At 36.0% G+C, this 24,496-nt stretch overlaps 1 protein-coding gene across 1 annotated transcript in view; it reads right to left on the reverse strand.

Moving 5' to 3' along the window:
- Window positions 1–24,496, reverse strand: part of TLK1 (tousled like kinase 1) — a gene marked incomplete at both ends in the record, with an annotated part of 66,925 nt that overhangs the window by 6,657 nt on the left and 35,772 nt on the right. Inside the window, 14 exons of the mRNA XM_079538990.1 lie at window positions 154–323; window positions 826–915; window positions 1,002–1,093; window positions 1,379–1,460; window positions 4,059–4,156; window positions 7,118–7,184; window positions 13,854–14,042; window positions 15,256–15,392; window positions 15,989–16,099; window positions 17,399–17,491; window positions 18,855–18,944; window positions 20,358–20,444; window positions 20,911–20,957; window positions 24,368–24,443. Of these exons, the coding sequence (XP_079395116.1) occupies window positions 154–323; window positions 826–915; window positions 1,002–1,093; window positions 1,379–1,460; window positions 4,059–4,156; window positions 7,118–7,184; window positions 13,854–14,042; window positions 15,256–15,392; window positions 15,989–16,099; window positions 17,399–17,491; window positions 18,855–18,944; window positions 20,358–20,444; window positions 20,911–20,957; window positions 24,368–24,443 (1,429 nt within the window). The remainder of the gene's footprint in view (window positions 1–153; window positions 324–825; window positions 916–1,001; window positions 1,094–1,378; window positions 1,461–4,058; window positions 4,157–7,117; window positions 7,185–13,853; window positions 14,043–15,255; window positions 15,393–15,988; window positions 16,100–17,398; window positions 17,492–18,854; window positions 18,945–20,357; window positions 20,445–20,910; window positions 20,958–24,367; window positions 24,444–24,496) is intronic.

The raw sequence follows: 24,496 nt of genomic DNA on the forward strand, positions 1-24,496 counted from the left end.
ATCATTTTAACATTAAACTGGAAAGAAAAGTATCTACCTCTCAGATTAAAATAAACCTGACAAGTCAAAGATAATTTTGGTATTTTGAGGCATGAATTATAAAAAAAACTGATAAATGTGATGACGTTTTCAATTTTGCCATTTTTCATTTACCTGGTTTAAGATCATAGTGTATAATAGGGGGCTTGATCTCATTGAGATACCGTAGTGCATTTACTATTTGCATTACAATGGACCTAGCTTCCTTCTCTGACATCAATTTATGTTGCTTGAGATAGAAATCCAAGTCATTGCCTTCACAGTATTCTAACACCGTGCAAAACCTACGGCAAAATTTACAGACAAAATTAAACGGCATATGCAACTGCAAGATCAAAGTTATGACAATATAGTTTAATACCAGTAACTTTAACAACAGCTTACTGAATATTAGATTACATGAACAAAATTGTTAATAAAACATGTAGCATAATGATTAGACTATGAAACCTGATATCAATCAGAACGCAAACAACTCACCAAGAAAGAAAGCTTATGCACACAGGTGTTACAAAACAGTGTTTTCATCACTTTACAGAAGATCTCCTATATATACCTATCTGCAACAAACTTCTGCAACTAGTGGTTGGGGTTTTTGTGCTGTCGTTGTCCATTTTTTTCCCCTTCTTTTTTTCAAAAAAATAAAAAAATAAAAAATAAAAAGAATCCCTAATGAAACTGTAAGTATTTTGGCTGAAAGTCAAATATTCTTCATTTCTGCTTATCCAACATACAACACTAAAGCCCCTGTCACATTCTAGAAAACATATATTCTCATGTACTTACGTATCTGTATCCAAGGAGAAGTAGTCATATAATTTAACTATCCGGGGGTGATCCAGTTCTTTGTGTATTCTATACTCTCTGCAGGCATGTCTAGAAGAAGATTGATACATTAATCTTCCACAATTGATAAAATGCTATTCAACTTAACATATGAAGCGTAAGTCATTAATACTTACTTGTGGTAGTTTTCTTTCTTTTCATCCCTCCAGCTTTTGTTAAGCTGGTGAATCTTCACAGCAGCATATCTTTGTTCATAAAGATCAAAAGCCTAAAAAAGAAACCCACAAATACAGGAAAGTTATAGCCAAAGATGATGATAAAAATAACACCCAACAGAAAGAAACAAAACTGGCATGTAATTCACATGCCTAATGTAATGCTACCTCTCTTCCACAGATTAATCAAGAAGGTTTTGCTCAATCACTGTTTAACAAGTATACACATTAAAATCCTCTTGCTTATTCAGATCCCTATTTTCACTCCAGTCCCAGAAATCAAATGGACAAGAGTATATGCTTCAAACACTAGATTTAGTAAACTCAACACACTCTACCTTGTATACTTCACTGAAGCCACCTCGGCCAAGTAAATGGAGTAACAAATACCGTTCATTCAATGTGGGGTGATCTTTAAACCTTGAGAAAAAAAAAAAAGAAAAAAAAAAGATTTAATTCATTTCTGTTTAAGGTATAAAAACACAGCCTAAAATGTAAATATCTGGGTATTCCTTCTTAAACAGAACTTTTCTTTCTACCAGTGACATATAACATACTGAAGAATATTTAACCATGTGCAACTTTATGGTGCAATTATACAACAGTAAATTTCAACTGTTTAGCATAAAACTCCTATCACAACATTACTGTCAAATCCCCTAATTCTGGCAAACTGTTTGCCATTTTTCTCTCTTTGTGAGGATAACAAAAAAACCACCCTTAACTCACTCTCTGTAAACACTATGCTCACAATGAGTCAATAGGGAAAACACTATTCTGTGTTACATTTACTTTGTTTTGAAACAAAACCACTATCAACAACAGTAATCATCATCAATATCATCAACAGTAGAATCAGTAGGACCTGCATCTACTCCATAGCATGAGCTCTGCTTCTATACTGTCTGAATAACCAGAAATAAGAATAGAATTTCAACACATTTTTCATCTCTCCAATCTGTTCACTTTACCCCTGTTAATAAACATGCCCAGGAACCATGCAATGCTAATACTCTAAATGTTGGTGAACACTGCTTTGCAATCTGTATCACTAGAGTGCTGTGGTTCTCTTCCATACATCCTCCAGAGGTATCCTGCCAAAATCCCAAACCCTTCCTTTGCATAAAAGGTTAAGAAATGACATACAGCAGTGCTCTGCTCAATGATCCCAGTTTGCAAGAAGTCAGCTTCTGATTTCTGGAGCTGATGAGGAAGATACACTTCCAATTTCACACAAAACTTGACCAGACCTGTTGTACATATTCATCTTCCAACAAAATGACTTATATATAAGACTAAGAAGTTATAAAATAACAAATAGTAACATGTGGAAAGCATGTCAAATGACTACGTATCTGCTCACACTCTCATGAAAAGCAAGAAGGAAAAACTCTTCCCAAATGCAAAATGATGTTGCAGGATAAACACCACACTCTCTCCTGACATACGCAGAAGATAAAACACATCCTTCAATCAAACCAGTAGCCAGAGTCTGACTGCTTATGTTAGTGACAGTGAAGGAAAAGAGCATAACGGATTCAGTGAAACATGATAGCTACTGTAGCCCTTTCAGGCTTTGGAAATGGATGGAATAGATGGAAATACACTTCTTATCAGCTGCCAAACTCCTGTTAAACCAAGATGGTGAACTGATTGTCCTTCCAACAAGAAATTGGATTTCAGTTTACACTTTCTGAAAAATAGGTTTCTAGAAAAGCTCTTCAGAGAAGGAAAACTTGGATAAATATTTAGGCAAACAGACAGTAAATGACACACGCAATACAAAAATTCGCAAGTTTTGTCACTCAAGAGTGATAGGTGACCTCATACGGTGCTACTGTATCACTTTAGAACCAAAGATAAAATACTACTACAATTGGCAATAACAAGAAAATTAGAAAGTTTGTTCGTGATTTCTGAAATGTGAAATAGTCTAAAAAAAAAAAAAAAAAATTAAATTAATCAGTATTCTGAAGTTACATCAAAACATCTAAGCTCAGAGATGCATCAAATTAATGTTTGCTGTGTAAGATGTTACTTCTTACATTTGTCTGCCTATCAAGGAGAGGAGACTGGGGGAGGGTAGTGAATACTCAACCTATCTTCGGAACAGTGATGAGATGCTTATACTCATGAATCTAAGGCCAGTTGCTAACTATACCCCATGGCAAACTTTAAGGGTTTAGGGCTAGTTTTAGGAAAAATTAGACCAGAAGACTGAGCTGGAGTTAAAATTAATCCAGAGAAAGAAACCATGGGAGCTGGAAATTTAACTTGGATCAACTTTCAGCTGCTGTTCACTAGAGAAATGCCATTGCTGGCAAGAGAAAAGAAAAAGGGCAAGGGTATAAGGAAACAGCAGATAGGCAGAACAAACTTATTGGAAGCAACATTGCCACCTTAAAGCATTGATGAAACACTATGTGTTAGAGCTTGTATTCCTCACCATGGAAAACACACTAACTTTATTAGTTGGAATCTACGAAGTTAAAGTAAACCTTAAATGCCAATTTAACATTAGGATATACTGCCACGTGAGCTGAAGTATAGCTAAATTTAACATAACACAGAAGATTCTATGTTTGTCTTTCTCCTATCAGGCACCTGTAATGTAAATTATGGTGTAATAAAACTAACTGACTTAACTGTTTTACCAAATAGTTCTTCAAGCACCAAACCTCCCCACCATTTTCTTGCATTACTGTCAGCTTATGGTTCCAAGATTTCTTCCTGGTTCCAAGATATTTTTTTTCCTAGTGAGGCGATATTGCAAATTTTAGCATTCCTGCAGTACAATCTGTGTATGTGTATTATTTCCTGCATATTCCGTGAACTATTAAGCTTTAAAAAAATTACTTCTTGTTTGGTAAAGCTTACATATGCTGTTTTTTAAAATGCACGCAAACAAACAATGGACTGAAGAAAAAATCATGAACCTGCTTATATCCTACTAAACAATTTGATTTTAGAGCCGTATTTTTAAAGTAGACATGCAAAAATCAAGACAGTAAATCTTACTGTGAATTATCTTCATTATTAATTCTTTTCAGCTCTCTGATGTGAAGATTCCTAACTCTTTCCAAACGTTCAAGTTCTGCTTGTATTTCAGCTTCCTCCTGGAAATGAAAAGAATTAAGTATAAAAGCTCATTTACTCCTCACTTGAAAAGGATATTTTTGCCCCTGCGTCAATACTAGTGGTGATGGAGGAACATTACATTACAAAACCATACTGATCTAGAAGAAAGCACTGCTTTTCTTCTAAAGCCTGAAAATCTCAGAGAGATAAGGCAAAAAATATTTTCAAGGAACTTCCTGTTCATGAATCCCCAGGGAATGGGATGTTCACAGTGCTGTTCTGCTCTGTAGGGATGCTATTCAAAATGAGAGGCAGCTGGGTTTTGTACCTCAGCCAAGGAGAGAAATTATCTGGGAAGCAGGCTAAAATCGATGTATGATGAAGAAAAAAATGGATATGCACAGTTACAGATTTTGTACAAACTGGCAGATTAGTAAAACATGTCTGAAATATTTAGAGGTTGGAGGGTAAACAAAAAACATAACAGAATAAATTGTTACAGCAAAAGTGCTCTTAAAGTGCTGATACAGAACACCAAAACAAAGCTAATTTCAAAAGATTTATCCATTTTTATCTTACTAAACTTATAAACATAGAATACGTATTATCTAAAACCTCAAATGCGATTTCAAAAAATACTATGTTAGCTATGAGGATATTCTCTAACTAATCTTGTCACTTAGAACTATGTCATCTCTATGCTGCATATAAGAAAACATTAAAGTAGTTATCTGTTCAGAATCTCAACAAACAAAGGGAAAGAATGCACAAAACCTAATTTATGGACACCGCACATCTATCCATGTGGTACGCTCATTGAAAGACTGTCAAAAGAGCTGCATCTATTTCAGAGTAAGCACCTCTAAAACTTGAAACTTTGAAAGAATGGGAGCCAAAATTAGTCCATAGACGAAATCTAATAATTACAAAAGTACTCTAGCTGAAAAGAAGAAAGAAAGCCTGGCATCTGATACGTGATCTTTTGTGTTTGTTTTTTTTGTGTGTGTGGATTTTTTTCCTCCCCACCAGTGCCCCACATCTTCTTGTTATTTTGGCACAAACTGTTTGTACAGCTACATGGTGCACCAGACTTGAAAACTGATCAACCTTTTCTTGGAAAAAAAAAAAAAAAGCAAGCCTTGCCAACATGTGTGTATTTGTTTTTTGATAAAAGATCAGTTTTCTGATCCAATTTGTACTGTAACTGCACAATCTAAAGGCAGCAAGTCATGGTACAAGGAGTGGAGGTTGATATCATCATGGGGGAGAAAAAAATGCTTTAAAGTCAGCGTTTCTGAACACTGTACATCATAAAACACCATTCTGAAACAACACCCGTATTTATATAATCTAGAAACCTGTCAAATAAGTTTAGGAACCAAGAGCAAACTATCATAAAATCAAATGATACATAATTTGTTTTTAAGTGGTTAAGAGGTTCTTTTGCATTTTTTTTTTCCTGTTTACAGAATTTGGAACTTTTTCATATTTAGATTAATACTTGTAGATCTCCATTAAATACTCCGAAATTATATGCAGTTCCTCATAACCCACAGGTCCTCTAAGAAGAATTCCAATCCTTCTATCTTCCTCAAAAAGGCCACACACTTATACATGTTTGTGCTCTTCCTAAAGGCTGACAAAAAAAACCAACACATCAGTTATACCTCTTTTGGACTTTTTTATTCATATATTATGCAATTCAGTTGTTCTCAAAATATGGTTCATAGGTCAGTGTTAGTCCGAAGAGAACTGGCTGGTTGCATTGCTTCCAGCTGTTATTTAGGACACTCAGATTGTGAATACCTTTAAGCAAGAGTGAACCAGCTTAGCTCCCTCAGGTCACTGCTGTATAAAAGGAAGTGAGAAAACAAGAGCCTCTCTCCAGGACTAAAGCAGCTAGTTGGAAAAGAATATCCTGGGGAGCAGAAGGAAGAAGAGAACTGGTGGTGGCAGAACGTACAGGGCATTTAAAGAAAAAAAAAGAGCTCCAGGAAAGCATCTGGACAGCGAAAAGGAACAGACAGCAAAACAGCATATGCAGAAGGAAAGAATAATAAATGTAATCAGCAGTGATGCACTACAAAAGAAATACAGTAACGTAAAAAGTAGCAAAATTATTTTTCTTAGTTACCAACAAAATCTTCATCATATACGGGAATTAAAATGCAAGAATGTATGCTTATTATTACTTTCATATTTATTCAAACATGATTTGCCAAGAAATAGTATTTTTTTCCCTGTGACATTTAGTCAAGTTTGTTCTTGCACAGAGAACCTTAGCAATGATACTCAAGGTCTAAACCAAATCTGGGTATTAAACAAGTTTCTAACAGCTTTCTCCAGATATCACTTACAATTTCCAATAGATATAAAAAAAAAATAGATAATGCAATCTACAGAATTTCGTAACACAATTTTAAATGAAGCTGTTGCTATTTCTACTGCAACGAAGTGCAAATGAAGTGGACAGAGTCTACCTCACAGAGCCAGCAAGTTTCTATTCAAATTTTCTACTGTAGGTTCAAGTGTTCTCTAGGCATACTCTCCAAAAACAGCACCAGTGTTCTCACAGGGCCTAGCTGGCTTCAAGAAAAAAGCACTGCTAGATTTTTCCAAAAGTCAAAAACAGGAATAATGCACACATAATTTAAGAGACGAGAGAGCTAGGAAATACTCTTTCCTCTCTTGCTATAAATAGTATACAACTAAAGTGGATACGGCAGATTACCCAAACATAGTGTTCATTCAATGTCCCATACCGGACCTTTTTAAAGGTCCAATACCAATGTAAGAAGTCACATCAAATTTGAATCCATGTTCTCAGCTCTAAAGCAAGACTGGTAGTTGTGGTTACATCACTGTTACAATGATTCTTTACTGCTCCCTTCTACTCTCAATGTCTATAGTAAGTAAACCCTCTCCTTATTCTGACAATATTAGTTGTGACTGTTAGGGGCACAATCCAACAGTGTTAGAACTACAGAGCATACACATACCTTCTTGAGATGTCCTAATCGAAGTTTGAAAATTTCTTCCTGTTCATGATACTCTGCTAGAGTCAAACTGTTAAAAAAAAAAAAATCTTATTTAGTACTCCTATTTAAATGCTACAACACACATGTTTTGTTAATTATTTAAAATCACAATATCAAAGCTGTCTTTTTGAACCCTTCGAATTTTCACTTCTGTAATATCAGGGTAAAAACATGCTTTCCAGAGGAGCAAATGTATGTAACAGGGGAAAAAAAAGATAACGGCCTCCACAAGAAATGCTAAAAACACACTAAGTGATGAAAAAACTAATGCTGGATGGCATACACATTTTACTGTCTTACTTAGATTTGTTATTTGCATTATCCAAAGCTAAGAGCATGACATATTTTTAAGAAGTCCATAATTTACTGAGTTCAATCATCAATAGTCCTGAGAAGGCAAGCAATACAATATACAGAAAACACTCCAATTCAAGTGAAAAAGAAGCAAACGAACAACACTCGTGACTATGTTATGTCCCTATCAATTTTAGAAGGAAGCAATTTCTCTTTTTTTTTTTTTTTTTTTTTTTTAAAGCAGCATTACACAAACTTACCCCACATTTTTTTTCCTACTGTAATGAATAGCAGCCATCAGAAATCCACAAGCATTCTGAAGGCAAAAAGCGAGGAAATTCACCTCTCTCTTCAAGAAAGAGAAGGTTCCCTTAGAGACACATTTTGGCACTAAACTTTTACATTTTTTTTCCTGACAGAATCTCCTCCGGGAAGGAAGGAGAGGCATTAAAGCAAATGTGAAATGGGATATCTCAATAGGCTAAGAACACTGGCATTGCATTTCCCAAATGACAGCAAGAAACCTGAAACAGTGCTCTAATTCCTGCTCTAATCAAAGATCCATCAAAGACAACACCAAGTTCGACAACTCACAGCAGCATCTCTGATGCTTTTCTCAGTATTCCTTGAACAGCTAACCGCTCTAATATGGATTAGGCTCTCAAAAAAAAAAAAAAAAAAAAAAAAAAAAAGCAAAGGAAACCAAGGTGAATAAGGTTAAGTATTATTTCCTTCCAGGTTCTTGTCTCCAGTATAAATAGCAGGTCTGTGTATCTATTTCCAGAAATGCAGATTATGTGAAATTTTCAAACAGAAGTATTTTAGGTGGATTAGAAAAGCTGAATCACAAGTAAAACACGCTGAAAATATAAAATCTGTAACATAAGATATGCCAGAAATTTCTTTGAACACTAGAAGCCCTAAAACCAAAGATTCATGATATTAAGACGATAAATAGTAGGACCATACATGGTCTTTTTAAATTTTAATTAAATCTCAGCTATCTACGCAGTTACAAAGTGCTTAGATGGTTCTAATAAGTATTGCCTTCCAAGAAGTACTTAAATAGCTCTCTTCAGTGCAAAGCACAAGTTCAAGGTCGTATTGAAAACATTAAGATTTGAAGTCACTCTTTCCATATGTCTACATTACAACCCAATAAATCACTATTTTCATTTTTCTATTTCCTTACAAATCTAATTCTATTAGAGACACAGCACGATTAACAACGATTTAAATCTGTTGTTACTGACCACTATGTTTCAGAAGAAAGCATGTAAAATTCTGAACTGTAAGCAGAGATAGTTGCTTTGGATTTTGTTAGCTTAGTTTTGAAAAACGACTTTTTTTTTCCCTCTTACATTCAGAAACATATATACTCATTTAAAAAGCACAGAGGTGAAGTGCTGGTTTGTTGTTTTTTTTTTTAATCTATTAATACACTTTATATTAATGCTCTTGAAACAGTATATAACAAATAGCAAAAGAAGGACAATATGCATACTGCCTGTTTTCTAGCTACACGCCACTGCCCCATTGCAAAGGCCCAAAACATCTAAGCCTAGAGTGCTTCCACCACCTACTTCCTGAGGTCATCACACCTGACAACAGGTGACCTACAAGACACCACTACCTTCTGCAGAAGAGGCTGCTCCTCAGGTCACCCAAGACCAAGGCAGGTCTCATCAGATGTGGAGGAGGAAAGACCAATGAGCACACATGGGAGGGACAGTGGTTGGTGACAGGTTGCCACCATCCAGGAAGGGCACTGCAGTTGGAAAGTTGAGCTTCTGCTTGACAGGAGTGCTGGAGGAAGAGACCAGCTGGGGGTAGGCAGTGTGAATGAATCTGGTAACATTTGGGTCCTGACCATGACCTCTTCCACTCAAAACTACCATGCGATAAATGCTGTGTTTTAACAGTCTGCAGCCAAATTAACATCATACGCATGCAATAAATTCCTGAAATTCCAAAAAAGTACTCCATATATTCTACACATGCGTATTTGCACATCTGCAACATTTAAAGCCTTGGTATGCCGTATTTATTTGTCACTATAAGAAAGCAGTCAGCCTTCCAAGCCTGAAAAGCTAGGTATCACAATGTAAGCATTTATTTTATTGGGAGGGGGAAAAAAAAAAAAGAAAAAAAAAAAGAGCCTTCCAATAGTTTAACAATGTTCATAGCTGAATTTCTAAGGCTTTGACACAGTATGCATAGGTAACCTTACCAACCTCTGCACTTCTTCCTCACAGGTTAGAACAAAACCTTCATCTGTGATAAAAACATACCTACTAGTGGCCACTGGCAAGACAAAAAAAAGTCCAAATGGCCACACACTCCTTTGTTGTCATGACAATTAAACCCAGCACATGAACAACAATCTCTTTTCCCACTGTTTCCCAGATGAAAAATCATCATGGGTACATACATACAGAATGCTGCTATGCCCAAAACAGCAATTTGCACATCCAATAGAAGCACTTGGGTACAATTTGTGAAGTGCTTTTTTTGGAGGGGGGGGGGTTTTCAAACTTTTTCAAGTTCCTAGAATTTCTACAAAGATGGGCAGCAAAGCTGACCAATTCAAGATTTCCCTGAAGTCTTTTCACCATGTCCCATTTCTTCCATTGTTTCCATGTCTGCCTCAAAAAGAGACAGCCTCAGGAAAAGAGCTGTTGTCACTCATTCTGTAAAGCCCAAGACACATTGTTGGCACTTCAATCTGAAAAAGTTTCTGAAAATATTTTTGTTTGTTCCATGCAGAACAGAATGCTCTCTCTAAACGATGCATTTGTTCAGCTACATTAACAAACTCTGCCAGCTCTTTATGCTCTCCTATTTCAAATTATGTACAGGGATGAGAATGCATGCAGACTCTCATGGAGTAACTGGGCAAGCAGAGAAATCATTGAGTGTTAAATACAACCAATACACCTGAAGGTGGATGGGAAGGACTATACCACCCAAATTACATCAAGTTTTGCCTCCAGAAATAATAGTATGTTTAAAAAAACCTAAGCACTTTCAAAGCTCTCTAAAGTCATCAAGAATCTGGAATTTGGAAATGGAAACACATTTTCCCAGGGCTATGAAAGTTAACTGTATTTTAAATAATGTTCCTTCTTCAAAGATATTTCAATATACTACTTTATTTCATTCAGTAAAGAGGGATCTCTCAAAACTAAAACTACTTTTATTTTTGGTTGGGGACAAAAAAAAAAAAACAAAACCTGAATGCATGCTGGAAAATCAGGACAGCATTTAAAAAACAAGATGCAGGATGAGCCTAAACACCCAAAATCACCTTTCACTCATTGAGCAATGTCAGATAGCCACTTCTCTATTGGTAACTCCAGTGCCAAGACTTTGCTTTTAAATTGATATCGGAGAACATGTCCTGCTAAAACACAGCAATGCTCTTACTAAAGAATGCCTCGGACAACACCTTAAATTGATTTCAAAACAGTTAACCACTGTTTTCAAAAATAGCTTCAATAACACTGCTTGTTACACAAAGCTATAGATCATTTTCTCTTGTCAATAGCTGAACTAGAGATAACTTCTAAAGCAAATAATGTTAGCAACGTAGGGACACTTGTTGCTAATATGCAGTAGCAAGTTGTTGGTTTGCTTAAAAAAGATTTGCCTAATCACTTGCATGTATGTTGTGCTGATTTATTACTGTTATAGTTCATTAATCTCAGCAGCTCTGCATTTTCCCTGGCCTAATATAAATAGAACATCTTCCATTTGACTGTACTAATTAAGATCATTACTTCTGACATAACACAGGAACGGTGATAAGCACAATGTAATAGGAGGAGATCACACGCAGATGACAAATTTACACAAAAATGGGAGAGCACAATTAGTAATTGTTTCAGCAAGGTTCTGATCTCAGAAGCAAAGAGGAGTCAACACACAGCACTGCTGTGTAACATCGTAACAAATCCTTAATGTAAACATTTTTAATGCCCTTCAAGTAAAGGCATAAGAGCATGACACAGCCTAATGCTTCTGTAATCTCAGGACATACTAGAAACCTCAGAGGTTTGAAATAACATTAATAAGTTTGTCATAAAAACAAGAAATCTTACATGAAGATGATAATGTGATCAAATTAAGCAAAAGTAGTTTCAACTTGGTAACAGTTTATTAGACACAGAAGGGCAATTCTGACTGTTCTCTGGGCATTTCTGTTACAGCAGGCATTTTCTTGTGCCATTTAACACATTGGTTAAGCTGAATTCAATGAAAAACTGATTCTTTGTTTAGTAATTTGCCTTGGTCTTATTATGAACTAGACCCTACCTTCTGTATTTTTTTTCCCCAGACTGTACATTTTAATCACCTGCTAAAATAACAACACAATTAAGAAAATTTAACATGAAGGAAAACAGGATCAAATGCACCAGTTAGGTATACCAATAAACAGCAAGCAGTACTTGCTGGGTTATCAAAATCCATTTAAAAATGTATCTAAATAATCATTTAATCATTCAATCTATATAATCATGTAATCATTTAAATATTATCTATATAACGAGAAGCAGAAAAAGCAGCACAGAATTCCCTGAATAAAGAAAATAAACCAGAAATACAAACTTCCTACTGCCACAATTTCATTATTTATGTTTATTTCTATTTCACAATTAATACAATGCAATGGACTGTTAAATGACATACAGAAAAATAAAGCCATTATTCATGGAAGGATTCTAAAATAAAATTCCTTTGCATATCTGAAATTTTAAAAATGTTCAACTCCTGAAAAGTTAATAATACTATATGAACTTTTGCTGTTAATGTGGAAACTTAATGGTAGCTTCTATAGCAGGAAATATATCCCAAGTACAGTCTGGAGCATTAACACTGGCCCACCAACTATAGAAATACTAATCTCTCACTGACATGGTAAACATCTAAAAGAAAGATACCTCTTTTCTTGATTACTGATTAGAGGCTAAGAATTGGCTAGAGTTATATGGACTCAAATGCTCTGAAAATATTGCTTGGATGCCTATTGTATTAATTCTTAGTGTCAACTGAAAAAAAGGCTTTGTCTTCTTTTACTACGGAATATAGACATTGCCATTAAAAGTGGCCATTATAAAAGGTGGTTATACATTTGCAAATGTAACATGCTGGCGAATTAAAAGTTCTGTAACTTTTCAGATTTTTTCTTTCCTTAAATGTTACTAACATTTATTACATTGAAACAAAAAGGTATTTTTAAAGTGACAGTAAGCTACTGCTATTCAGAAGTATTAATTATGCTCTCAGAGAAGCAGCGGAGGCACTAAGTGTTGCAAAGAATCAATTTGAGTGATCATTCTTGAGCTCTGCCAAAGGACACGAGTAACACTAATCAAGACATGCTTACACTGTCAGCTTTGCTAGTATATTTTCATGGTACTTGTGTCACAGCCAAACAATTTCACAATGCAGTCTTTAAGAATGACATGCTATGTAAAACATACACACTGCTCTTTGAACTGATGCCCCAAACAAATCATTTTGTAGACGTAACTGAAGGAATTTAGAAGTTCCCTCCCCCCAGGGTATAAACGACCTACACAAGTGAGAGGTGACATGTGACAATGTGCAACAAACTCAGCCTCCTTCTGCAAAGAAAAAGGATCAACTTGCTAGTCTTTCTAAACCTACTTACTTTTCATTTAAATGAGGAACAGACAGACCATCAGCTACAGCCTCCCAACAACAAGGGCAGTAACTACCATATGCAAGCAGAAACTTCTTAAAATGCTCAATTAAATGACAAGAATATATTTGTCTGTGCCCTGGATTTCTGTCCATAAGAAAATACTGCCACTTGAAAAACTGAGAATTCTTTGATAGCCCTTAATTTTATGTGTAAACTATGAAAAATTTCCAGTGTCAACATGTGAAATGGGATCAGTAACTGCTAACAGTTGCTCTTGAGACCTGCATTCGGAAAAAGAATTTTTCCATTTCTTTTTTTTTAAATACATGTCACCAAATACTAACACTCTTCTTGCCAGATAACAACTGTTAAAAAAAAATAATAATAACTAAAGAAGAGGTTCCCAAGCCAAAGAGGATGAGTAACAGTTCAACAGAAATCAATAACATTTCAAGAACAAGAAATCAGAATAAGAACTCCTCTACATTATGAAACAGAAGGAACACTGCATAAACACAGTACAGACCTTTCTCTGGTGACTCTACCAAAAATAACCTGGGCAACTGTACAGTATCTCATAGGCAGTGGTGAAAATTTCCTTAACATCAGCAAGTCCTCAGTGAGAACACAGCTACTGAATATACTGAATGTCTTTTTATGCTGTTATTTGAATGGAACTCACATAGACAATATCAGAGAATTTATGTAAAAGACTGATTGAAATGTTAAACTTACAGCTGTGGCAAATTGGGTCTAACAAAGGGATCGTTTTCTGCCCCATTCACAGCTTTATTTTTCCTCTGCTTGGGTTCAGAATTGGCAGATGGTGCCTGAGAATTATTTGTAGTTGGTGGCTTTCGCTTGGCCAGGAGCTTTCTTTGCCTTTCAATGTCTTCCCTTTGTTGATTCACCCATTCTTGCTGCCTGTAAACCCCCCAAAAAAGTGTTATTAAAGTTTCATTCTTTTGCATTTTAAAATAACTATGTTTTAAGCGAGTGAAGCATTAAGTTTATATTTTCTTAAACAAATATACTGTACATACAAGAACATTTATGAAAAATAACAATACGATTCTTCAAACTTTTGGAACAATAACAATATGATTCTTCAAAGTTTTGGAATTTCCTTTTGTGTTTTCTTTTTCTTTTTTTCCCCCCTTTTCCAAAGGACTCACATTATTTCTGTACTGAAAAAAATAATACATATCTCAGCTGATGGATATGTTGTTTTATACCATCAAAAGAAATGTAACAAAAGCAATAAAGGAATATCTGATTTTCATAGGCCAAATGCTGAACTTGATCTGACCTTTCTTAAGTAAATCATTGGTTTGATTGTGGGGCGAACAATTACAAACCACATACATAGATTTTTTTTAGACAATCTTAACATCTAGGCAATCACACAAAATGTTAAGACAACACAATCCCCTTCAAAAACCAATGTCTTGGTAAATTACATATATAAAGCCACAGACTGCCTCAGTCTCATTAACAAAGTACATCTTAAAGATGCACTCCACAATTACCACCATCCCCGACTGTCTCCCAAACTGCTCATTGTTGGCCCCACTTCTACAGAGTGCTGAAATACCTGTTGAAGCAGCAGCTCTTTTCCAGCTGGCCACTTTCTCTCATCCCTTTGGGTTACACTATCTGAGTGTGCCAGATTTGTCTCTCACCTTTCATGGCAACAAGGAGCTGGATGCCTGAAAAAGCTGCTACAAACACGGATGTGCAGAGAGCACCTACGCGACATGACCAGTGAGAGAGTCACAGAACTCATCTTTCCCAATGATCAACACTGACACTTGGTTAGCTGCTTGAAAACATCACTGATATGATTTCACAGCTCTTCCTACAAGCTGAGCTGAATAATCAAAAGCTACTCATTTAGTATATTCACATATGTCTGTAAGGATGGCTAAAATCAAATAAAACCGAATCATTTTCCAAGGACATCCAGCCTCAGTGTTCCCTCAGCTGATTAAGGGAAGCTTGTGCTGTACTCTCAGTATTCAAAAGGCAAAGCAACATATAATGTATGAAAAGCTGCTCCAAACTTAGAATCACGGAAATAAAAAAAAATCCACTAGAGGGAACTAAGTGAGAATTTAAGAACGCTGCATTGACTAACTTTACAAGATTCTGAAATGCAAAGCCATCTGTCCACTGTTCAGTAAATGAAGCACCATGACGAACTGTTGTAAAATGCCCCAGGCGTAATCTGTCTTGCATGCTCTTCTCTCTGCTTGCCAGCTTTTCTTGTGTGCTCTAAGAAAACAAAATATATTCATATTTAGTAATACTAAAGTGTTAGAACTAAAATAAAAAAACCCAAAAAAACCCTTTTATTTCCTTACTCCTTTTATTCTAACTTCTGCAGAACACAAATATCTGCGCTTGTCAGAATCAGTGCTGCTGATGAGTTTGACTCAGTTTCCCTATAAAGTTCATTTATGTTCATAATTAAAAGAACATTTGTAAATACAGCAGAATCGATAAACTATCAGCACTGGAAGTATATTATGCAAATTCTGTTTGTACACATCTATTATAATAAACAAATCTTAGATGCACTAGGAGTGATCAGCTCCAGTCAGCTTGGATACTGTTACTACTTGAACCAAAGTCATCAGATTCAGGAACCTCTAGGTGGGACTGGACTGCACATAGACGTAAGTCCAATAGATTTTAACTTGCAGTAATATGAGCAGGATTATAAGAGAATATTTACTTCCAGATAGAGATCATTAATACAAAGTTTCAGTAGAGACTAATCATGAAGTAAAACCTAAAATGAAGGAACTATAATAGAGTTCTACAGCCCTCCAGAGTTTTTATTACAAACATTTTAAAAGTAAGCTTACCTTTTCAATTAGAAGCTTCTTGCTCATTGAAATACATTTGTTTAATCTTTCCTTATATTTTTCAAGTAGCTTTTGTTGTTCATCTATTTGTCTTCTAAGATCACAGTTAGCCTAATAGATACAAGAAATATTAGAAGAAATACTGAAACACTTTTTTTTCTTTTTAAATCAGATGCCAGTGAAAATAAAGGCATCTACCTTCAACACATGCATCTTTCACACAGCTGACGCAGGGAACATACATAAATACACACATATAGTAAGAAAATGTTTATATCATTCCTACAGATTAGAATAGATGTGTAAAAGATGTTTTTCTGTTTTAAAAACAGGAATATACTTGAAATAAAATGCATTCAAGAACATCACTTCCTTTACACCAAATTGCATTCTGTATTAGACAGCATTCAGCTCGTATATTTTCTGTGTATAAAGATACTGTACTGATTTTTTTTCCAGTCTTCCAGAGCTAAACTGATGTTAATTTAGCTCTGGATCCTTCGTGTTCGATTGCCAAATAATGCAAAATTCTAATGCTTTTCATATAAAATGAAACTCTTACATTATGGACTTTTAGTGTGAAAAATTTAAATTATCTGAGTAGAAAGTATACCAAGTTTCCTATGTTGCAGTTATCTTTATCAACTTAGAAAAACACATTATTCTGTTTAATTGATTTTTTGTTTTTAAGGTTAGCTTTCTACCTCATACTGTTGGACATGAGCTGAACCAGGTACCCACAAAGCCTGCAAGCAGAATTTTATATGTATGGTATCATGGATATATACTTGCACACATACAAACACATATAACAGCCTCTGAGTTGTGAGTGGAATGCTTTTTGTTTCTTTAGTATGCAGTTTATTTCACATTCCAAAATATCACCTTTGCAATCCTACACTCAGGGATATAAGCACTAAGACTCCTTTATCTGAAAATAAGTATTAAAAAAAAACAACAGTATAGCATAGGGTAGGTTCTTATTAAAAGTAGTTATCGCCCGTGACAGTTTGCTACAACCACCTTCATTCTGAAACTGCAGCTGTCCCACTGACGACTGTTATTCACAATTAAAACAAAACAAAAATCCATTGTGTGAAATTATATTAAGAACATAAGGAATTAACCAAGTGTTTGAAAAACAACATCAGCATTTTGGAAACCCAATAAGTATAGAAATACATATTTAGTTATTAACAAGTTGTAATATGAAGAAGAAAAAAGCCTTAAGCTTTTATTTTACAGGCTTCGCAGATTTTCAGGAAAAAATAAAAAGAACACTTTTCAACTTTTTATTTATGTAATTCCAGGGTAACATTGAAAAACATTGATTATTCAAGCATTTAAAATATTTGCTGAGGATCCATTGCCTTTTTCTCTCAATAGTTTTACCGCAGATCTTACACTTACCCTGAGTAAGTCATCTATACGACCTTCTTTCTTTTCCAAGTCTTGATTTTTATTACTTTCTAGTGCAGCTAATTTCAGCATTGTGAGATCAGTCTGAAAAGAACATTTTAAAGTATTTAATACTTTTCTTTAATAATTACAGCATTATTTTTGTCATGTTTGTTACAAAGGGAAATCAACTTGTACCAGCAACACATATTACTTCCATGTATTTTGGTAGTGACACGGAAGTTTCATATTCAAAACTGCTCTTTCCCTTCATTAGGAAGAGCTAGGAACAGCTGGAACAAATCACTAACAACATGAGAAGACTTCATCACTCATGGACAAGTTCACAAGTAAGAATATAAAGCAAGGCAAGAACATAGATGGCAACACCGAGGGCTGCTCCAAAAGTAATGCTCCTGTTTTAGTATACTGGTCCATGACATCAGAGACACATGGTGGTACAGTAGAGGTTGAACCTTCTCAACAGTAGTCTTTTACATTTTGTTGCCATGTGACAGACTGTAGCAGAAGGACACTTTGGCAAAATGGCATAAGACATGGAACTGAGTATAAAATAAAAATGTACCATTGAATTTCATCGTGCAGCAAAAAAATCACATCTGTTAACATTCACTGACACTTCCGGAACATTTATGGAGACCAACAGTAGATGCGAGCACAGTGAAGCAGTGGCTGGTACATTTCATCAGTTCTGACAGCGATGGGAAAGACAAGCCATGTTCTAGACTACCATGCAAATTTTTATGAGCGTGACATACAAGCTGTTGCTCATAGCTGACAAAAATGCAGAGCTAACGGTGCTGACCATGTTGACAAATAGTGTTTGGTAGCTGAGAATTCACTCTACTATGTAGTGTTATTTTTCTCTTCGTATCTGTTGTAATTTCCATGGAAATAAATAGGAGGCATTACTTTCTCGGTGACATACACAACTACTTTAAATCCTGTGTATCTGTCAACAGCCAAGGTAATCTTGTTGTAAGTAACTCGTGAAAAGAAGAACAAATTGCATTAGAAATGGCAGAGATGATGAAACGTGCTATTGGCTTTTAATGCCATGACAGGAACTATACTGCATTTTGACTATCATCTCACTTTTTTTTCTGTTTTGTTTAAGCAGTTATATGACAACAGCAGCTGCCATCTCAAGTATTATCTGGAAGTCTCTCCTTCTAAGTTCACACAACAGTTAAAATCTTTTGCAGAAGCATACCAAGCACATTGTCTAACTGCTCACAAAGCACAAAATTGGAAGCAGAGTGCAAAACACAAAACTAATTCAAGAGACTGCAATTATGAGCTGCTGAACTTAAAAACAAAAGTTCTTTTGAAGACTAAAAAGCAAAGCTTCTGAAATCCTTTAAGAGTTTAATAGTTGGAAACCCAAGATATAACACATCTACCAGTTTTTCCTACAGTTTGAATTTATATGCTGAAAAGCGCTTACCTGAGTAATTTTAAAAGATAACTGCTTTGGTTGCGTGGTAGGGTGGTCCCCAAAAGCTAATGAAGTAGGAGAAGGACTATTCTGTCGAACCTGGAATGCATGAAAACAAAGAATTTTAGATGTAACTGTAATATTCAATTATGAACATAACCTTGTTTACAACTCTTGCCAGGACAATGATACAGAACATAGAAATACAGTGTCCTAAATACACAAGGTACTATATGGTACACTGCATTGAGAATTATCGCTATGCTGTCATACATAACTTGTATTCCAGAAAGGATGCAATATATACTCTAAGAAAACTAGGACTGTCACTCCTGGGAAACAGATGGAAAGAATTAAGACAATACAAGACTGACACAAGGCAATGCCTGTCTTATAAAGACTTATTTTTCTGATTCTAAGATTTTGCAACTCAAAAAATAATGTGAGTTATTTTTGGAGAGTTTATTTCCCATGGGATAACTTGAAAGGGGAAGCTAGTGCTGATCAGAACACAAATTGTGTTACTGAAACTTCCCAGAAACACTGATTTGTGTGTTAGGCATTGCAGTCCATAAATTTCATTCAAGCCCTTATGTGAGGGCCAGAAAACGCTTAGCTTTAGTGCTGACTTGTGAAAGGCTTGATTTTCTCCTAATAAAAACCCAAACAGTAAATGAAGGGGGCTCAGCTGGGTGAACTTGGGACAGAAGAGTCCCAAAAAATGGGGCTAAGCTTCTCCAGACTGGGCTTCATCCAAAGGATGATGGGTTTGGTGGACATTGTGATGTTATAGCGGGCATGGGGGTGATATGTTGATGACTGGACTTCAGGATGGTTGGACTTAGAGGTCTTTTCCAATCTTAACAATTCTATGAGACAGTATATTCAAGCCGACTTCCACAATCTTTATTATCCTCCGTATAGTTAGCAATATGTCTGAAAGAACACGGAGTGAAATTAATGTCCACCATCACAAAAAATAAATCATTTCTGCAACTGGCAGAATCTGTGTGGCCATTAAGAATCACATGTGTATACCTAATGCAAAAATGAGCACGAGGGGAAAAAAATGAATTTGTGACTAAGAAAAACATTTAATAACAGGCAAATTATTTTTTAAAAACTTAAGATTTATCAAAAGCTTAGCTTTCAAGTCCTGCATAAGGGGTGCACCTTCCCTGAAAGTAATAAAATACCCACTTATTTTGTGCAAAGGTTTCGAATAAACACCAAAAGAACATTTTAACATGTATAGGTCATTTCACATTGCTTTGTGCTCAAAAATCGTTTTATAAAAAAACCCAACGCAACAGTGTTAAGAATTTACTTGTAGAAAATTTTAGTTTTAAACATTCAACTTGATCCTTTTTTTCCCCCATGCTGTTCAAAAATGAATTCCTTCCTATCGTTCCTTCCTTTGAAAAAGTAGAAAAATATCTGCATAAAGATATTTTTAAGCCATGCTACTTTTAGAGAAGGAAACTCCAGCAGCCATGAAGTTCGCAAACTTACAGAAGAAGGGGCGGAATGTGAATTCTGAGGAGATCGGATTGCAGGAGGTACACCTCGAACTGGACTAGAGCCGTTGCCACCTTGGTACTGAAGAGAAGATATGACCCTCAAATTATTCAACCTCTTTAATTAAAATATATCATACAAACACTGAATGACACAGCTCATCTGTACAATGAAGACATAATCTAGATTGTATTATTTGGATTACTGAAGCCCTGTGTCACCTGAAGAAAAGTGCAGAAGAAACTGTTTTCTGTCTTTTAGGTCAGGCTGCACCAAGAAACTGAATCTCTTCTTCAAGGTTTAGCACCTAAACTTACATTGAAAATTTTAAAAAAGTATATCATATGAAGAAAGGCTGTACTTTATTCTAATTAGTATTTTCATACACAACTGTAAGAAGGGTAGCCTACTAAAAACAAAGCAAGGCTATGTTGTCACTGCAGAATTTGACAATTAAGGAGTTCACAAGTACACCTAGAATTGCTTGTTAAAAAAAAAAAAAAAAAAAAAAAAAAAAAAAAAAAAATTTTAAAGACAAAACCCTTACCTCAAAATAGTCACTAATCTTGTGGCCACGTCCCCCGATACTCTTTCCTGAAATAAATACATTATAATAGATTAAATAGATTACTTATAGATGTGTTACATTTTTACCTGTACAATAATTATTGCAAAATCTTAACACTTGTTAGTTGGTTTTCTTTGATGTGATAATACATGACCCCCCACCGTTAGATAATTAAGAGATTGGTTACAACAACAAAATCTGCATGTTCCTTCCATTCAGAAATCAGAAATCAACCCATACTTCTCAATCAGATTTAGTTCATGCTTAGCAGTAAGAAAGACCTCTTCTAGATAACAGGAAGCACATCCTTCATCCTGTAGATGAAACCTCTAGCAGCGTCTCCCTTTTACAAGCGTTATCTCCAAATTCACCCACATCTGAAATACCAAATTAACCCATTAATATTATATGCTCCAAGTGAGTTATTCTGCCCAGATGTTCAGCCCAAGGACTTCTCTAAATGCCAGTTAACACTGTGGGTGTGGAAGATGATGAGTACTTCCATTCCTCCCAGCGTAATAATCAGATTTGAAGTCACAGCCTCCACTACAGAGATAAACAGTAGAACAAGATAACAGAATTTCTTTTATTTTAACCAGTAACAAGACAAGAGCACCAACTTGAATTCACCTTTCTTTGACAATCCATATGCAGCATTCCAAAAATTTCACCAATGCCTTATCAAATAACATAAATATTCTATTCAGCTTTAAGACGACGTGGACCACTGCTCTAAACTTCAAAACCTCTTCACAGGAATAAATTTTTGTAATAAGTTAGGAGATTATTCCCACTAATCTTTCTGCCATTTTCAGCAAAGCCTTTCAAGCTTTCCTATTGCTTCAACTCTCAAGAACTCTTTGTAGTCAAGCATGTCTCTATACTGGGATTGCTGCATAGTACTCTGTCACCAACACTCTCATGAAGAAAAAGAGATATATGGCAGTCCTCTGTGTGTCAAAGACTTTTAAAAGAAATATTCAGATAACTGAAAGACCTAGAATAGCACACAGATAATTCCTCCAGTACTTACCCTATTTGTGTACATCACTACTACTGCCCTCTAGACAGGTCTTTACATACCATGTGATTCTGTTAGATTTGTCTTTTTTGTGCTTGATTCCCACATCTCACTTTATCAAATTAAATCAGTTTTCATCCAGGTAAATTAGAAAGGCTTTTCTTTTAAATAGAAATTCTATTCCACGTCATGTTATAGAATCATAGAATCATAGAATCACTAAGGTTGGAAAAGACCTAAAAGATCACCCAGTCCAACCGTTCACCTACTCCCAATAGCTCCTACTAAACCATGTCCCTCAACGCAACATCCAGTCTTTCCTTGAACACCCCCAGGGTCGGTGATTCCACCACCTCCCTGGGCAGTCCATTCCAGTGCCTGACCACCCTTTCTGAAAAGTAATACTTCCTCATGTCCAGCCTGAATTTCCCCTGGCGTAGCTTGAAACCATTCCCCCTGGTCCTATCACTAATGACACGAGAGAAGAGGCCGACCCCCAGCTCACTACAACCTCCCTTCAGGAAGTTATAGAGAGCAATAAGGTCTCCCCTGAGCCTCCTCTTCTCCAGGCTGAACATTCCCAGCTCCTTCAGCCTCTCCTCATATGGCCTGTGTTCCAGACCCCTCACCAGCTTCGTTGCCCTCCTTTGAACACGTTCCAGGGCCTCAATATCTTTCTTGCAGTGAGGGGCCCAAAACTGGACACAGTACTCGAGGTGCGGCCTGACGAGTGCTGAATATAGGGGAACAATCACCTCTCTGCTCCTGCTTGCAACACTGTTTTTGATGCAAGCCAGGATGCCATTGGCCTTCTTGGCCACCTGGGCACACTGTCGGCTCATGTTCAGCCGAGCATCAATCAATACCCCCAGGTCCATTTCCTCTATGCAGTCCTCCAGCCACACCGCCCCAAGCCTGTAGTGTCGCCTGGGGTTGTTGTGGCCGAAGTGCAGGACCCGGCATTTGGCCTTGTTGAAACTCATCCCATTGGCTCCAGCCCAGCTCTCCAGCCTGTCCAGATCCCTCTGTAGGGCGTCGCTACCCCCAGGCAGATCCACACTTCCAGCCAATTTGGTGTCATCTGCGAATTTACTGAGGGTGCACTCGATGCCCTCATCGAGGTCATCTATAAAGATATTGAAGAGGACTCTGCACAGATGGACTGACAACATCAACTTATTTTGGCAGTCAATTAGAAGTAGATTCACACGGTCTTGATCCCACTTTCTAATTAATTAGCTCCATGTCCTAAAAATATTCAGTCCAACCTTTCTGGATGATTTTGCTATGGTAGACAAAATCCTAGGTATGTTGTATACAACAGCTGGATCCCTTGCTCCTCATTTTCCAATAGCAGTATTTGATGTGCTTCAACTATACAACTCCACTACACTCCTGTTTTCTACACTTGTTCCTACAAAATATTGCAGCGCAGACTATTCAGTTTACTGCTACTGACAGTAAAACATTAATTATTAGACATTATAATCATGTTGTGTATGCCAAAAAGTTCTTAACTATCTTTATCTTAACTAATCTTTATCTTAACTAATCTTTATTTTCTCTAACTGCAACTCTGTCTTGTAGTAGGAAGGACAAGCTACCAGACCAACGAAAATAGGAAACTTCACTGAAGCTCTCTGAACAAACCAGGTCTCTTGAGTAAGACAAAGAAAGCCATTCTAGTGAAACCATATAAAGCTTCAAGTAGTAGTATGTTGTATCACAAAGACCTCTGGATATGGAGCCTACTGACAGCATCTGAAGTGGCATTTCTTAGCTTAGAAACAAAAAGAATCTAAAGGAGATGTCAATAAAACTAGTTTCTCTTCCCTTTTGATGAATTTTTGCCTTGAAATTTCTATTTCCTCCCTCAAAAAGTCACATTAAAGAGAGAAACAAAAAAACAAAAACAAAAACAAAACAAGCTTTGTAAACATTCAATTGAAAGTCTGTCTCACCCCGAGCCTCCCACAGCTCTAGAGCACTACGCTGTATCCACAGTAAGAAAGTATGAAATTCAATTATTTTTAAATATACATGTAAAAAACAAGCACTCAGATATCATAACCAGTAATCCACTTTTCCCCTTACCTACTGAAAAGAAATACAAAACGCAAAAGTACTGCTAGTTTTTAAACAGTACACAGAATGCCAACGCTGCTGCAAGTTATGCAGAGAGCAATGCACAACTCTTATGGTCAAGTACCAACACAGCCCAGGTTTAACTGCACATCCCTTTGACTGATGGATAAATTTGAGGTAGGGTGAAAAGATTTATGTTTGTCATCCCAAACCCAAGATCTGTCTTACAAGCAATACTACAGAATTTTTAAGCCTGGCAAACATCAAAAATTTGTGCATTATCATTTAATCAAATGTATATAATAACCATATAATTCATTTACAGTTTACCTTGGCTGCTTTCACTCTGAGTATCTGCTTTTCTTTTTCTTCCTCTGGAAGGTTCTGACTGTTTCTTCTCTGGAGTCTATGAATAACAGAAAGAATGTGATCCAGCAACAGCTCTATTTCACTTCTATC

Source organism: Tetrao urogallus, assembly GCF_951394365.1.
Source record: "Tetrao urogallus genome assembly, chromosome: 8".
Classification (NCBI taxonomy): domain Eukaryota; kingdom Metazoa; phylum Chordata; class Aves; order Galliformes; family Phasianidae; genus Tetrao; species Tetrao urogallus.